Genomic DNA, 13,075 nt, shown 5'->3' on the forward strand with positions numbered 1-13,075 from the left:
TGGTGAACTATGTAGACCCATACCATGCATGACAACTTCTGGACCAGTTGCCACAATTTTGTATCTAGGGCAATCTTTGACAATTTGCCAACATTCCCATTTGTTGAATGATTTGTTATGGTTCTTTGCATTGTAGAATGCTTGTGCTTGTAGTGTCTATATATGTGGGATAAGATAGTATTAAAAAGTGCGGGTGTAACACACATAAATAAATTAAAATATTGATGCGGGTGGAATGCATATAAATAAATAAAAATATTGTCACCTGATCGCTAAACTTGTCCCACTACGCAGATTACCAAAAGCATGAGAGATGACATTTTTCCAACAAGTAAAGGATGCGTTGAGTTTTTTCCAACGACCTTGAAGACTTGAACTACTTCTGGCATCTTTTTCATGTACATTGCAAAACACTTTTGTAATTTACTCCACATTTCTCACTTATCCATCTCATTACCCGTAATCGGGTCATGAGTAGTGTGCACCCAACATTCACACAACGTAACATCTTCAATGAGCTTTCACGAAGTCATTTTTCTCTCTCTCAAAGTGTAGAAAATATTGAAATGTTGAAAGTGTAAAAAATATTGAAATATGGTGTAAGGTGGAAGATGAGGGTTCGGTATTTATAGAAAAAAAAAAGTATTTTAAAAATTTTCTATATATTTTTTAATTTTTTAAATAATTTTTAATAAATTTTAATGTATTAATTTATCTGGACCGTTGGATTTGAAAAATATTCAAATCCAAGAGCCAAGGAGCTGCCACATGGCCAATGGTCATAATTCTGACCGTTGAGCCTTTATTTTAATTTTAATTTTTAATTTTTGGGGGAAAAATTGTGGACCGTTGATCAGTGATCGAACGGTCCAATTTAAAAGTAAAATTCAAATTTTTTTTACCATTGGAAATCCAACGGTCTAGAAAAACTAGTCGTTGAAAATCCAACGGCATAAAGAAGGCCATGTCGCCTACTTCCGGGTGAAGAACAAGTGGGCTGACAGCGGGCCTCGCCGCCTGCACCCTTGTCCCCTACTCGTGCCCACGTGCGAGTAAGCTGCACGCGCCAGCCAAATATGCCAGTCCCTAGGTCAGTCAAAAATGGGTTGGTCCCTTGCTTGACTTGAGCTGGGTGTTAGGCAGTTTTGTGGGCTGAAATGGATTAACAGACCCCCAATTTGGTTTTTTGATTGGGTGCTGGGCTATTCCACCTCCGGTGGAACTGCTCTAAGTTTGCGAGGTTCTATTTTCAAACGAGTTTGGTCCGGACCCTCTAATTTTAGACCCGCCCCGACCTGTGCCCACCCTGGTTAGTACGTAATAGTGACGGCGCGGCTTGTACACTTGGCCTTGTGCGGTTCATGGAGGAGAGGGACATGGCTGCCACCAGTTTCTTAGCAGCGTCACTTGTAAGAAGAGCAGCTGTGGCTTTTGCTCTCTCGCATCCTCTTCTTCTGACAAGCAGCAAGCTTTCTTGCCGCAGGACCCTTATCTCCTTTCCTCTCACTCCTCGCTTAAGTTCTTCAGGTACTGCGAACAAATCCCGCTTTTGGGTACTTGATTATTTAACATAAATCATGTTTCTTTCCCTCTCCACTGTCTAATTTCTTGTAATTTTGACTACCCATTTGGTTGAATTGTGGATTGGATAAGTTGAAATGGTTATCAAACAAGCCATTATTTTTGTATCTGATGATCTGCTACGTAATCACTGGATTACTGTCCTTGATACAGCTTCAGGAATATGCCATTTAGCTCAAGCTATAAAGGGGGATGTTGATGGTTTGCTTAAGGGAGTGGCAGACAAAACTGTTATTGAAGAAGTAAAACGTGTTCTCGAGATGGTACTTCAAAACTTGTATTACCTTCCTTATCAAGACCATATTTTTTGTTTCTTAATTTAACCCTTCCTTTTAGAGAGACTTATGAAGTCCAGATTTTTGGACCGTTTGAAATGAGTATAAGCTTATTTATCACTTGAAATTGACAGATGAATGTAAGGTCACATCGAATAGCTGAATAGGTTTCACCTTATTTTAGAGATGTTTCTAAGTTGTCATTCTTGGTTTTTCATTTTTTTTAGGCTAGACGTGCATCATCGAGAAGGGAGGTTCTCCATACAAATTTTCTCACCCCTCCAGTGGTGAAGGAGTCAATGCTAGCATTGGAAAAGCTAGCTGATCTGAAAGCAGTTGTTCAAGGCGGATACCCGCAGGTTGAACTAAATAGTGTTTTCTCTGTGTCGCGCTCGTGCAAATCAAAGTGTAATTTTATTAATTAACATATTGCTGCTTCAAATTGTCTAGGCTGAGCGGTGTCGGATTTCTGTAGGACATCCGGAAGTATTGACGAGTGATCCTGATGTACTTGCAGCATTGAGGTGTTAATATTGTGTCTGTACCACTTTTATTTATCCAAGAATTCATCTTTAATTGAAGTGAAACCTTATCTCAAATTTTCTCTAATGGTTCTTCCAGTATCACAGGAAACTTTGGGTTCCAGCCTTGTTCTCATGGTGATTTCCTAGGCGCAATTCTTGGTACAGGAATTGCTAGGGAGAAGCTTGGAGATATTATCTTGCAGGTGTCATTTGTATTTTTTTTGTTAAGGGTTTAACTGTTGGTCAAATTTTCCAAGGAGAAGGGTCATTATGTTTTATATGTAGACTATGATAAGAATTTCCACTTCTGTAACAACAGAGCTAAAAGCATGTCAACCTTTGCCTCAACTTATTAGTGGTTACTTCGTATGGGATTTCAATGTCAGGATTTGGATGTCTGTATGCTATATTAGTACGTGGATGTGATAATGGCATTACATAGTGTTGCTCTGTGGTCCTGCCATAGCAGGGCTATATCTTTTCAATGTATTTATAGAGGTATTAAACTGAAACATCAACCTTTAAGTACAGTACTGTCTTAGAGCTTTCAGTTGGATACCGCCGTGCTAATTGATCATTTTGTAATTCCCACTGATGCATTTAGTATCCATTATTTTGGAGTTTGGATCTTTTTTCCTATTTATGAGGGATATGGCCTGGTTGGATCAAGTCTTTATGAATTTTTATTTCTTCTGTAATGCTTCTAGGGGGAGAAAGGAGCTCAAGTCATTGTTGTTCCAGAACTTGTTGACTTCATTATATCATCACTCGACAAGGTTGTCTAACATCCTAGTATTTTGTTTCTTGTGATTTGTTTTTCCTCGTTAACGTCAATAAAATTCTGGGTTTATGTCCTTTTTGTCCTTTTGGTTCCTTACATAAGATTGAAATCATCTCTTGTGCAAATTGTATTTTTGAATGAGTTACATCTCAGGCCATTATTGTTTGATTTATCAAAAACATCTGAAAGAAATATTGTGGCATTAATATTTTAGTGATCATTGCAATGTACATTGAGGAGATAAAATGTTGGCAATTAATAAACAAAGAGAAAAGAATGGTACTACATTTTCTAGTATGAAAAGAGAAGCGTTTTTCACAGAATCACAGGTTAAGATAGCTATGTATATCATAATATTTAAGCGTACACGTTTAATGTTTGTAAACGGTTTTTCACCTTGCAGGTTGGTAATGTGCCTGTATCTTTTTCTAGGATACCACTGATTTCTCTTGATTACGAACCTCCAAGGTTGCAAATTATCATATTGTTATCCTTTTTCCATTCTGCATAATGCAGTATCATTAGTAGTTAAGTATCATGCTCTCTTTGCAGGACTAAGTCGTTCAAAACCATAGAAGCATCAGTGAGAGTTGATGCTATAGCTAGTGCAGGATTTAAGTTATCACGGACAAAACTAGTTGATCTGATTCGGTACAGTCTTTTCACTTATACTGAACTCTCCCTCGAATTATAGTTTATTGCAATTTCGTTAAGCTTTACTAAGTTAGTTAATCCTGTTTTGTTGGTTTACTTCTTAGTTAGATGGGTTCTTTTGTTTTCTTCATAATCAGGAATCCACTCATCCATCAAGAATAAAGCACGCACTTTTAAGTGTTTGATCCTTACCGTAGGAAAAGATCTACAAGCTCAAGATATATATTTTTGCTTTGTTACTAATACCATACTCCCAATATAATCGAACATGATGTGCATCACTGGATTTTCATCATAGCCGAAAGAATTTTGGAAACTGAGAACACGGTATAAAGTTTTTTCTTATCTGTGCAGTGATGGTGATGTGCGTGTGAACTGGACCCCTGTTACTAAAAATGGAGCTACACTCAAAACTGGTGATATTGTGTCGGTTAGAGGAAAAGGAAGACTAAAGGTGAGTTTCCGTAATTAAGAAAATTACTTATCTATATAGCACCATACATGAAACACATTGATACATCTTGTACAGTTCCTGATACCTTTCCAGTATTTTTGCTAGTAGAGCTTTTGGATCTGGAACCGTATCCCATTCTTATATGTTAGAGTAGTATAGAACTGTATTGTTATCCAAGTTGTGAGCACTTACTATATGTTATAATCTGCACTATATGCACTCTTCACTAAGTAGACCCTGGCACATCATTTTGCCATGACACGGGTGAGGGTATAAGGCTACCCAAATAACAGAGGTTATGATTGACCATTGTTTGATTGGAGATGCTTTCGTAGTTATATTACTGTAATTTAACAGAATGTATTATTTTACATTATTACCCTCACCAAATATGCCCTAATCTGTTAAAGAGTTTGAGCATCAGCGTAACCATCTCCTGTATTTAAGTTCATGTTTAACTCTTAATACGTCTTTAGCCTGACAGTTCTGATGTTCAAATTAGCCTGACAGTTCTGATGTTCAAATTTACATTGGTTCAGATAGGAGAAATTAACCCTACGAAGAAGGGGAAATTTGCAGTTGAACTCATTCTTTATCTGTAAGTTTTCGAAAGAGGGAACAATCTAACATTACTGTTCATGGGATCTAAACGAGCCTTGAGGTGGCATTTTTGTAGCCTAAAACCCAGAGATGTTCTTCCAAAGATCAAGCGTATGCTGCATCGAAGTTTGGCTTTATTTTGTAAGTCCAAATGTGTACATATTTACATTTTCCTTACTGTTTTAGTTTGGTACATTATTTGTTGTATTATCTCATACAAAAATTAAGCAAATACTGTTTAGAGACTTTCCTACTAACAAAACAACAACAAAAGAAGCTATGTTTTTGCTCTTGTGGGTGCATAAAGTAGCCATCTATTTATTCATTTCAATTATCTTTAAACTCTATGGCATGAAACCTTTGAATGTTCAGCCATATCCACAAGTTGAAAAACACATTTCACTCTGCGGGAGCATTCCTTATCGCACTTGCCGCAATTTTTTACATTGTTAGCAACGTTGGTGCATTTTCCACTACAGAAAAGCTCTCCAAGCTTGCACTTATACCCACATTGCCCGCAGTGATTCCCATCTCCGAGAACATAGACACACAGTCTTGCAGCAACAGAGAAGACTCGTCCCTTTGTTCACTGAAATCCACTTCGCACATTCCTTGTGGACAGATTTAACTGCAGAATCTGGGTCTCTTCCTCAGTGTGCTACTTCATTTTTGTTTCTTCTTCAACGGATTTCGTTTAGGTCAATGGCTATTCGCTATTTGGTTTCTAGGAAAGTGAGGGAAAAATCTCCTCTACCTTTTGTTTTTACTGTACGCAAGGGTATCCCTGAATTTTACGAACGTTAAATGGAAAGTACCAGAGTCAAGCACGAAGCTTTGAGGTTATCTGATAGCTGTCTTTGATGTACTGTTGAAGTTACATGATGAATATTGTTTTGTATATATATATATATAACAGTGCAGCTGCAGATGAGAAACCTTAGTATACATAGTATTTCATCTGCACTATTTTTGGTAATCCGGGGTAATTTTTCGCCTAAGGCAATAGATATCATGGCTGCTTCTTTGGGGTTACAGATTTCGCATCATATTGGTTATGGTATCATGCACGTGAGCCTCACATGTGAAGCTAAAATCATCATTTTCTCTTGATCAACCATTTAACCTTCAGAAGCTCAAAACTAAATTCATTCATAGTCACTCTCCATAGCAGAACGATGAAATGTGGGTTACTTGTCTCGTAGCCATCGATGTGGGTATTCAAATACGAACCAGCCTCACTCATTTCAATTGAAGATTTCAGTTCACGCATTCCAGTTCGATTTTTGTTGAAAAACCTAACACCCACGCCACTATTTCATTGTTCCTGAATGGAGAGCGGACATGAACGTTGAATGACAATTTTAACCGCACGCGTAAGGTTCACGTGCAGGTTATTAATAAAAAATAACGGAATTTTCAATTTTGAACATGAATCGTGACGGATTCCATCACAAAGATTTAGTTCGTAATGTTTTCAACATAGGCTTATCTTCCGAATACCGATCGAGAACCATTTATCTAATCCGCCTTTTAACTAACTAGGGTGGTGATTACACTTTGATTTTCAAGAATGTCAGGCGGTTTGCTCAGACACCTCGCTTACACTCTCACCTCCCGCTGCTTCACCACCGTCTCTCGCCCTCTCGCTCCCCCATTCTCCTCCCGCTTCTTCCCCATACCCAGACACCTCTCGCGGCCCAATTCCCTCGCCGCCGCAAATATTTCCACTGCTTCTTCGGACCCTCCCACTCCCTCCGCCGAGCCCAACGAGCCCTTCGCTTCGCCTTTCCTCTCCGTTCAAATCCACTGCCAAAAACATGTCGCTGTGAGTTGGGTTTCTTCTTTCTCTTCTTTTGGTGCATTTAGTTCAGTTACTGCGATTCCAATGAAAATGTTATGGGCATGTTTGGTGACAGAGATTGTATATGTTGTGTATATTCAAATGGGAACTCAGAAAATTATGGAGAGAAAACTGATTCTGTATGGAATTTGTTGTCTGTATTGAAATGGGTACTCAGAAGATTTTTATTTTAACTTCTTAAATTTTTTTTTTCTTACCAAATGTAGAAATTTACATATTGTGAGGATGTGACGATTTTCCCACGTCGGAAAGTAAGAAACTTCGTAAGGGCTTATAAGGAGTTGGGCCGCTTCCGCTAATGCCAATTGGTTTTAAGATGGAATCTCAACTTCTTTCATTATTATGTCATTTTGCTTGGATTTGGAAGAAATTTACTGTTTTTTTACTCGTCGTAATCAATCAAGTTGAAGTTTACAACTTTACATGTCACTTAATAGAAAAGATGAGGTCTTGGAAGTAGACACATGAAATTGAGACTATGAACTTGTTAAGTCAGCTAAGGCTCTGTTAAGTTAAAGACATTACAATGCCTAATCAACTTGGTTCTCTTTGTTGACCAGGAAATACTTTCAGAAGCACTGTTATGTTTTGGTGCAAGTTGTACAAGTATTGACGAAGAAGATGACAATGACCGAAAGGACGAGGTGGATTCCCTGTTGATTTATGACGTTTCATTTGGAATGCTATTTACTTGTCTTTATGTTTTGAAAGCTTTTTTCACTGTGCTACGTTTCTGGTGTTAGATGATTTTGCAAATGAACAACTGATGAGAATGTGCCTTTTTTCTTATGCGCAGATCTGCATTGATTCCATATTTCCTGAAGGCGAAGATGTAAAAACCTGCATTTCACGTGCTGCTGATTCCATAAGTTTGAAAGAGATGCCTAGTTATGAAGTTAAGATGGGTGAGCAGTTCGACTGGATAAAGAAAACTCAGGTTAATTTGCTTGTAAATTCTGTCCTATCAGAAAGTATTTCTTAGTCGTTATCCTCTTTGGTGAGATATCTTTTGCTAATGTTTGTTGAATGATAAATCAGTTTCACTAGTATGAACTTATTATAGCTCTATTACTGTTTTAAACAGTATACGGGTATTTATTGGCCAAAAGAGAGACAATATACAGAATGTTCAAGCATGTAGTACTTTAAACCAGTAAATATGCCCGGTGGTAATTTACTCTTGGCCATATTTTCTAGGCATTATTTTTTTAATCTGCTTTTCCATTTTTGTTTACAGGAATCATTCCATCCTGTTGAGGTTACTGAAGGACTTTGGATTGTGCCCGAGTGGAGAATTCCCCCGGTATGATAGTATTAGACTATTTCTTCTAGTTTCAAACTATTTTTTGAAAGGGTTTGTTTGCTATGGTTGTTCATGATGTATTGACAACTTAAAAGTGGTTGACACCTGATCACATGTTCCGGAAAATTCCATGTCCCAATGCTAAAAAATTATTGAAACTTCTTAGCAGACACATGATCTCAGGCACGTCTGCGTGTATGTGTTTATGCCTTTCTCTTCGTTATTTGTCTTAATGCTTAAATGATGCCCAGTTACTTGCTCTCTTCTTATGCCAGTTACAGATTATGGTTCTAATCATTACTACAAAGGAGAATGTGACGGCTAGAATTTCTGTTGACATAATGGAATGAATATAGTTAAGTTTGTTTATCTCCTACAGGATGCCCAATCAACAAATATAATTTTAAATCCTGGATTGGCATTTGGAACTGGGGAGCATGCTACTACTAAGTTATGTCTATTGCTGCTCCATAGATTGATAAAGGGGAGAGAATCATTCTTGGACTATGGCACAGGTTCTGGAATTCTCGCAATCGCTGCAGTTCAGGTATTTAACTAATCTTGTAAATGATGTTGCCGAGTAACCCCATCCACTTGATCTTTGCACATTTCATTATTGTGATGTAATTCCTTCCAACTGATGTTGGTTGCCGACTAATGCTCAAATCACGGTTTGACGTTAATACGGCATTTTGACTGTAAACACAGTTCGGTGCTGCCTTATCGGTCGGAATTGATATAGATCCCCAAGCAATCACCTCGGCGCGCCAGAATGCTGCTCTGAACAACATAGGACCTGAAAAGATGCAATTGCACCTGCTCCCCAGCAAAACTAGCTCTACCTTGGAAGATCCATGTGGAGCTGTGGAAGATCGGAGCTCATCTGGAGTGGAAACCATCTTAGAATCAAACAAGTATGACATAGTCATCGCAAATATACTTTTGAATCCCCTATTAGATTTGGCGGATCATATCGTCTCTTATGCAAAGCCTGGGGCAGTCGTCGGTCTTTCTGGCATTATCTCTGAGCAGGTATCATTCTAGCACAGGTGATGGATTGTTAATGTCATTTGCTTGCTAAAGTTCAAGGAAAATATTTCCAATTACATCTCCGTAAACTTATATCCTGGAAAATGAAATGAGATAAAAAAGGGAAAGGGGATAGAGTTTAGGTTAAATGTTGTTTGGTAACCTATAGGAAAATTTTCCAAATTCATGAAGCTGCCAACCGAAGGTTTAAATATCTGTTTCTTAAGAGATCTTTAGCTTGGCTGTGCAAACATGGTGGTTTTCTTTCGATCCACCGTGAATTTCACTCAGAAATTCAAAATAAATTTGGTATATTGGGTTATACATAGGTTATTTGTTTCTGCAGCTTCCATGTATCGTGGAGCGATATTCACAGTTCTTAGAAGACCTATCGATTACTGAGATGGATGACTGGGCCTGTGTTCATGGAACAAAGAAACAGAACCTGTCCGAAAGCTGAGATAACTTTCTGCCATTTCAACGTTGACCGTACTATGTGATAAACGAGTCGGACAGTATTGTGAGTTAGCGGGGGCTTCTATGAGAAGCTGATGGTGTCTGGTCATTCACAATGTTTGGTGATACAGGGCAGCGAGGGCACCTGCTTTTTTCGCAAGCGGAAGATCACCAGCTTCTCGTTACTTCTCTATTTCCTCCTGTAGGACGGACTTTGAAAAGAAAAAAAACAGCAGTGATCCATAACAACTTGTATGCAGCTTCTTCAGTTTTGTTTTCCAACAGCTTCTTTCCTTGAAGAAACTCTTTTCACCCGGGAGTAGGTCAGATGATCTTGCATTGTAATCGGGTTTCTCTTGGCCGAGCAACAATGACCGGCGTCGATGTTTTACAGAGATGCCTCGTTTCCAAACACAGATATTGACAACTTCAGGAGCTTGAATCTACCTTATAATTTTCATGTAATTCCTGTATGGACTGATAGAGCTGGCTCAGATGCCGGCTAATAAACGTTATTTCAGCTATTTAACCGTAGAAAAAGGATTCGACACACGCAGTGTACTGTTCTGAACATATTATTTCATCATTATTCATTTAATATCTGTGAGCAACTTACATAAACAAGAAAAAGAACACCAAAGAGATAAAGCATATCAATGTCATTCAACCAAGAAGTGTGTGAGATGATATAACTACCAAAAACGACTACTAAACCGCGGATTTCAATATTTTTCTCGGATGAAAATGTCTGCTAGAAGGCCAATCACATCGTGCAATGCATCACTTGTCCGATAAAATACAGCCCCTTTGTATGCAACGTTTTAACCAAGAGCGAATAGTGCACACCAGAACGATGATCGTACGTCACCGCTTGAGTTGCCTCCTCGCCAGAGCAGGAGCTTTCTTAGGGATGTAAACCTTGTAACTCACCTGCCGAAAAAATATTAAAACATCGTTAAAACTGGAAGCAGAAAACGTGTGCCCTTCATGGACATCCGGTAATAAAGAACGAAAAGTAAACAAATTTGTGAGACCAAACACCCACCTGTACCATTTCACTACCTCGCATCACCGACATTGTTTTCTGCTCAAACTGTGAGCCATCTGTAGCTTCATCTTGCTGTTTATCAGAACTCTGTTTGATACCTTCGCCGTTTCTATGGCTGCTTTGGGGCACAGTTTGGGCAATCCCAGAAGCACCCTTATCCACATTACTCTCACTCACCAACAATCCTTCCTCAGGAGGTTCCTGTGAAGCAGGTTCTTGTTTCAGCGTGGGGTGAGCTTTTAGTGAATGACCCCTCAATGTTGGTGAAGTCGAGTTTGGTTTATAGACCGCAGCAGTGGTCTTAACCTTTCTGCCGACAACCACTTGCTCTATTGGACAAGCAACATCTTGCTTTTCCAGGTTTTGGGAAGAAAGAATGGAAACTCTCTCTTGAGGCCCATTGGCCCCTTCTACTGATTGGGTTGTATCAACCCTTTTAGCAACATCGTCCTCGGATGACTTTGCTACAACCACTCTACCACCACTCTCCCTCGGGGATTCTATTTGAAACAATTCAACCTTTGCAGTGGATGGCTGTTTCAAATCAATATCGGTCTTGTCTTCCTGATTGGTAGTTACCGCTGAAATTCTTTGATGCTTTCCTTTGAACCTTTTTAGATTTTCCAAAGCCCTTTGTCTTAAAATTGATTCCAGATCCTCACCTGGCAGACTACTGATTGCCCCAGAAACCTCGTTCTTATTTTCATTAACAGAACCAGTAATCCCGATTCCATCATCTTGGCCCGTACAATCTTTTTCCAAAATGTTACGACTATCTTTGAGATCCATGATTAGAACATTAGAAACATAAGCTTCTTCCTCTTTCCCACTCTCTACTTCCATTCTCTTCTCAAATGCAACATCTAAACGATCATCCAACTCCCTCTTGCCCCCTCCATCATTACTATCATTACTCCTACAAGAAGGGTAATCGTCATCATATGTAATCTCTTCTTTGTGCGCATCTGTATCCATCCACCTTCCATGTTCGTTTTCTTCTGCTACCGTAACTACAGATCTCAACCTCCTCGTATTGTTCTCATATGTCACTTTTTCCTCATTCCGACAATCACCACTCTCGCTACGCTGACTGCGCAAAGAACAACTCCTTGACCTATACCTAGCCTTCTTAGTCCCACTTTCAACCTTGTTAATCCCACTGTCATCTCTGTTTCGTTTTCCAGGTCTGCCCCTATGCCTCTTAGATTCAATCTCATCACTGCTAATACTCTCACTAGGACAAGTTGAGCACCTAAATGACGCGCTACTCCTGGAACTAACGCTAGCATTGCTACTAGGCTTCTTCCTCAAATGGGTTTTCTTATCATTCTTCTTCTTTGCCAATTTCCTCTTCTTTCTACGAGGAGAGTCCTCGCTGCTGTCAGGGCTATAAGATCGTCTCCGAGCCCTCTTCTTGCTCCCTTTTGCATCCTTCCTAACGCGCGATCGAGCCCTTCTACTTCTCAAATCATCATCTGAGCTAAAAGACGATAACGATTCCAAACTTCTTGAATCATCCTCACCGGAATAAGAAGAAGAATCGTCACGACGGCGAAGCTTCTTGGATCTATATTTCCTTGTTTTAGTCTTACTCTTACTCTTCTTCCTTGTTCGAGCCTAAAGCAATCACATACATAAATTAGCATTTAGCATAAAACATTGGTAATCATGAACCAAATTATAAAACCTTAATCTCACACATAATCGTACATATATATTTGTACAACATTATAGTCAAAACATCATATTTCTTAGCAAACTCCTTATAATGCTGCCTAAAATTTTCGATTTGTTCTTCCAAACCTAAATCGGAAGAACCAAACCAAACAAAGAAGTAATCTTTTAAGCAGGGAAGGAAAACCCATGTAACTAAACAAAAAACGAGAAACCTAGAACACGACAACAACTGATAGAGAGAGAAAGACAACCTCGGAGGAAACCTTGGAGCGCTTCTTTGTACGAGAAGAAGAGGACTTGCCCATCTGGGTTGACACCTGCAACAATCGAAACTGTTAAAAAGCAAAATTCAGATTACAAAGAAAGCGAAAAGAAGGGGGTTGTGCAGAAGTTGGATTGGAGGATTCCGGATTTGAGGATATATACGTATATACATATATAATATATTTATAGTTCTCTCGCTCTCTCTCTCTCCCCCCTCCTCTCAAGGATTGTGTGTTACGCTTGGTTCTGCCCTAACTTCTTTGTACCTCTCCCTTCTTTAATTGGAAGGTCGTTTGGACTTTTGCTTCATGATTATAACCTAACATTTAATTTGACAAAATTTATCGTTTTGTTGTAAATATTGGTGGATGAATGAATGCCCACACAGTAATGTGGACTTCGGAAAAGAATGATAATTGTATTTGCGTAGTACTTTCAAAAGATGTGTGATGTGCTTTTCAATATGTAATTATTATGTTTGTTTGAAGTTGCTCTATAAATTGAGCGCTCCGTGTGCTATCAAAACATACTGCGAAAAGAAAAGATCAATAACATCAGCATCTCTACC

General features: G+C 38.9%; 3 protein-coding genes across 8 annotated transcripts; 2 read left to right on the plus strand and 1 right to left on the minus strand.

Annotated features, from left to right (window-relative positions):
* Positions 1 to 1,192: 1,192 nt before the first annotated feature.
* Positions 1,193 to 5,712, plus strand: LOC137742656 (RNA-binding S4 domain-containing protein). Of its 4 annotated transcripts, none has more exons than XR_015953158.1 (11): positions 1,324 to 1,527; positions 1,735 to 1,844; positions 2,084 to 2,215; positions 2,307 to 2,380; positions 2,478 to 2,583; positions 3,088 to 3,156; positions 3,565 to 3,629; positions 3,714 to 3,812; positions 4,170 to 4,269; positions 4,809 to 5,010; positions 5,242 to 5,712. XR_015953158.1 is itself a non-coding variant. In XM_068482577.2 (10 exons), the coding sequence occupies exons 1-10, from the start codon at positions 1,362 to 1,364 to the stop codon at positions 4,869 to 4,871; spliced, it is 984 nt and encodes a 327-aa protein (XP_068338678.2). In that variant the 5' UTR covers positions 1,193 to 1,361; the 3' UTR covers positions 4,872 to 5,194. The 4 variants fall into 4 exon arrangements, 1 of the variants encoding a protein (XP_068338678.2); XR_011069424.2 differs by having other exon boundaries at positions 5,349 to 5,712; XR_015953159.1 differs by having other exon boundaries at positions 5,391 to 5,712.
* LOC137743276 (ribosomal protein L11 methyltransferase-like protein) lies at positions 4,886 to 10,116 on the plus strand. 3 transcript variants are annotated; one of them, XM_088679342.1, is made up of 7 exons: positions 4,886 to 5,010; positions 7,291 to 7,374; positions 7,527 to 7,667; positions 7,968 to 8,033; positions 8,413 to 8,580; positions 8,742 to 9,065; positions 9,409 to 10,116. In XM_088679342.1, exons 1-7 carry the CDS (start codon positions 4,960 to 4,962, stop codon positions 9,520 to 9,522), a joined length of 948 nt encoding a protein of 315 aa, XP_088535468.1. In that variant the 5' UTR covers positions 4,886 to 4,959; the 3' UTR covers positions 9,523 to 10,116. The 3 variants fall into 3 exon arrangements, with proteins under 3 accessions (XP_088535468.1, XP_088535467.1, XP_068339247.2); XM_088679341.1 differs by lacking the exon at positions 4,886 to 5,010 and adding an exon at positions 6,303 to 6,694 and having other exon boundaries at positions 8,742 to 9,082; XM_068483146.2 differs by lacking the exon at positions 4,886 to 5,010 and adding an exon at positions 6,303 to 6,694.
* Positions 10,078 to 12,790, minus strand: LOC137743275 (transcriptional regulator ATRX-like protein). The gene is made up of 3 exons (XM_068483145.2): positions 12,495 to 12,790; positions 10,564 to 12,183; positions 10,078 to 10,448 (listed from the first exon to the last, which is right to left on the minus strand). The coding sequence occupies exons 1-3, from the start codon at positions 12,546 to 12,548 to the stop codon at positions 10,383 to 10,385; spliced, it is 1,740 nt and encodes a 579-aa protein (XP_068339246.2). The 5' UTR covers positions 12,549 to 12,790; the 3' UTR covers positions 10,078 to 10,382.
* Between the last annotated feature and the right edge of the window lie 285 nt (positions 12,791 to 13,075).

The sequence above is a fragment of the Pyrus communis genome, chromosome 11, assembly GCF_041283825.1.
Source record: "Pyrus communis isolate YQ-2024b chromosome 11, ASM4128382v1, whole genome shotgun sequence".
NCBI classification, from domain to species: domain Eukaryota; kingdom Viridiplantae; phylum Streptophyta; class Magnoliopsida; order Rosales; family Rosaceae; genus Pyrus; species Pyrus communis.

Coding starts and splice junctions, on each gene's coding strand:
- LOC137742656 (XM_068482577.2), top strand. CDS start 1,362: ATGGAGGAGAGGGACATGGCTGCCACCAGTTTCTTAGCAGCGTCACTT. Junction 2,381..2,477: donor GATGTACTTGCAGCATTGAG/GTGTTAATATTG, acceptor TGGTTCTTCCAG/TATCACAGGAAACTTTGGGT. Junction 3,630..3,713: donor CTTGATTACGAACCTCCAAG/GTTGCAAATTAT, acceptor CTCTCTTTGCAG/GACTAAGTCGTTCAAAACCA.
- LOC137743276 (XM_068483146.2), top strand. CDS start 6,440: ATGTCAGGCGGTTTGCTCAGACACCTCGCTTACACTCTCACCTCCCGC. Junction 6,695..7,290: donor ACTGCCAAAAACATGTCGCT/GTGAGTTGGGTT, acceptor TTTGTTGACCAG/GAAATACTTTCAGAAGCACT. Junction 8,034..8,412: donor CCGAGTGGAGAATTCCCCCG/GTATGATAGTAT, acceptor TATCTCCTACAG/GATGCCCAATCAACAAATAT.
- LOC137743275 (XM_068483145.2), bottom strand. CDS start 12,548: ATGGGCAAGTCCTCTTCTTCTCGTACAAAGAAGCGCTCCAAGGTTTCC. Junction 12,184..12,494: donor GCTCCAAGGTTTCCTCCGAG/GTTGTCTTTCTC, acceptor TGATTGCTTTAG/GCTCGAACAAGGAAGAAGAG. Junction 10,449..10,563: donor GAGGTAGTGAAATGGTACAG/GTGGGTGTTTGG, acceptor TTTTTTCGGCAG/GTGAGTTACAAGGTTTACAT.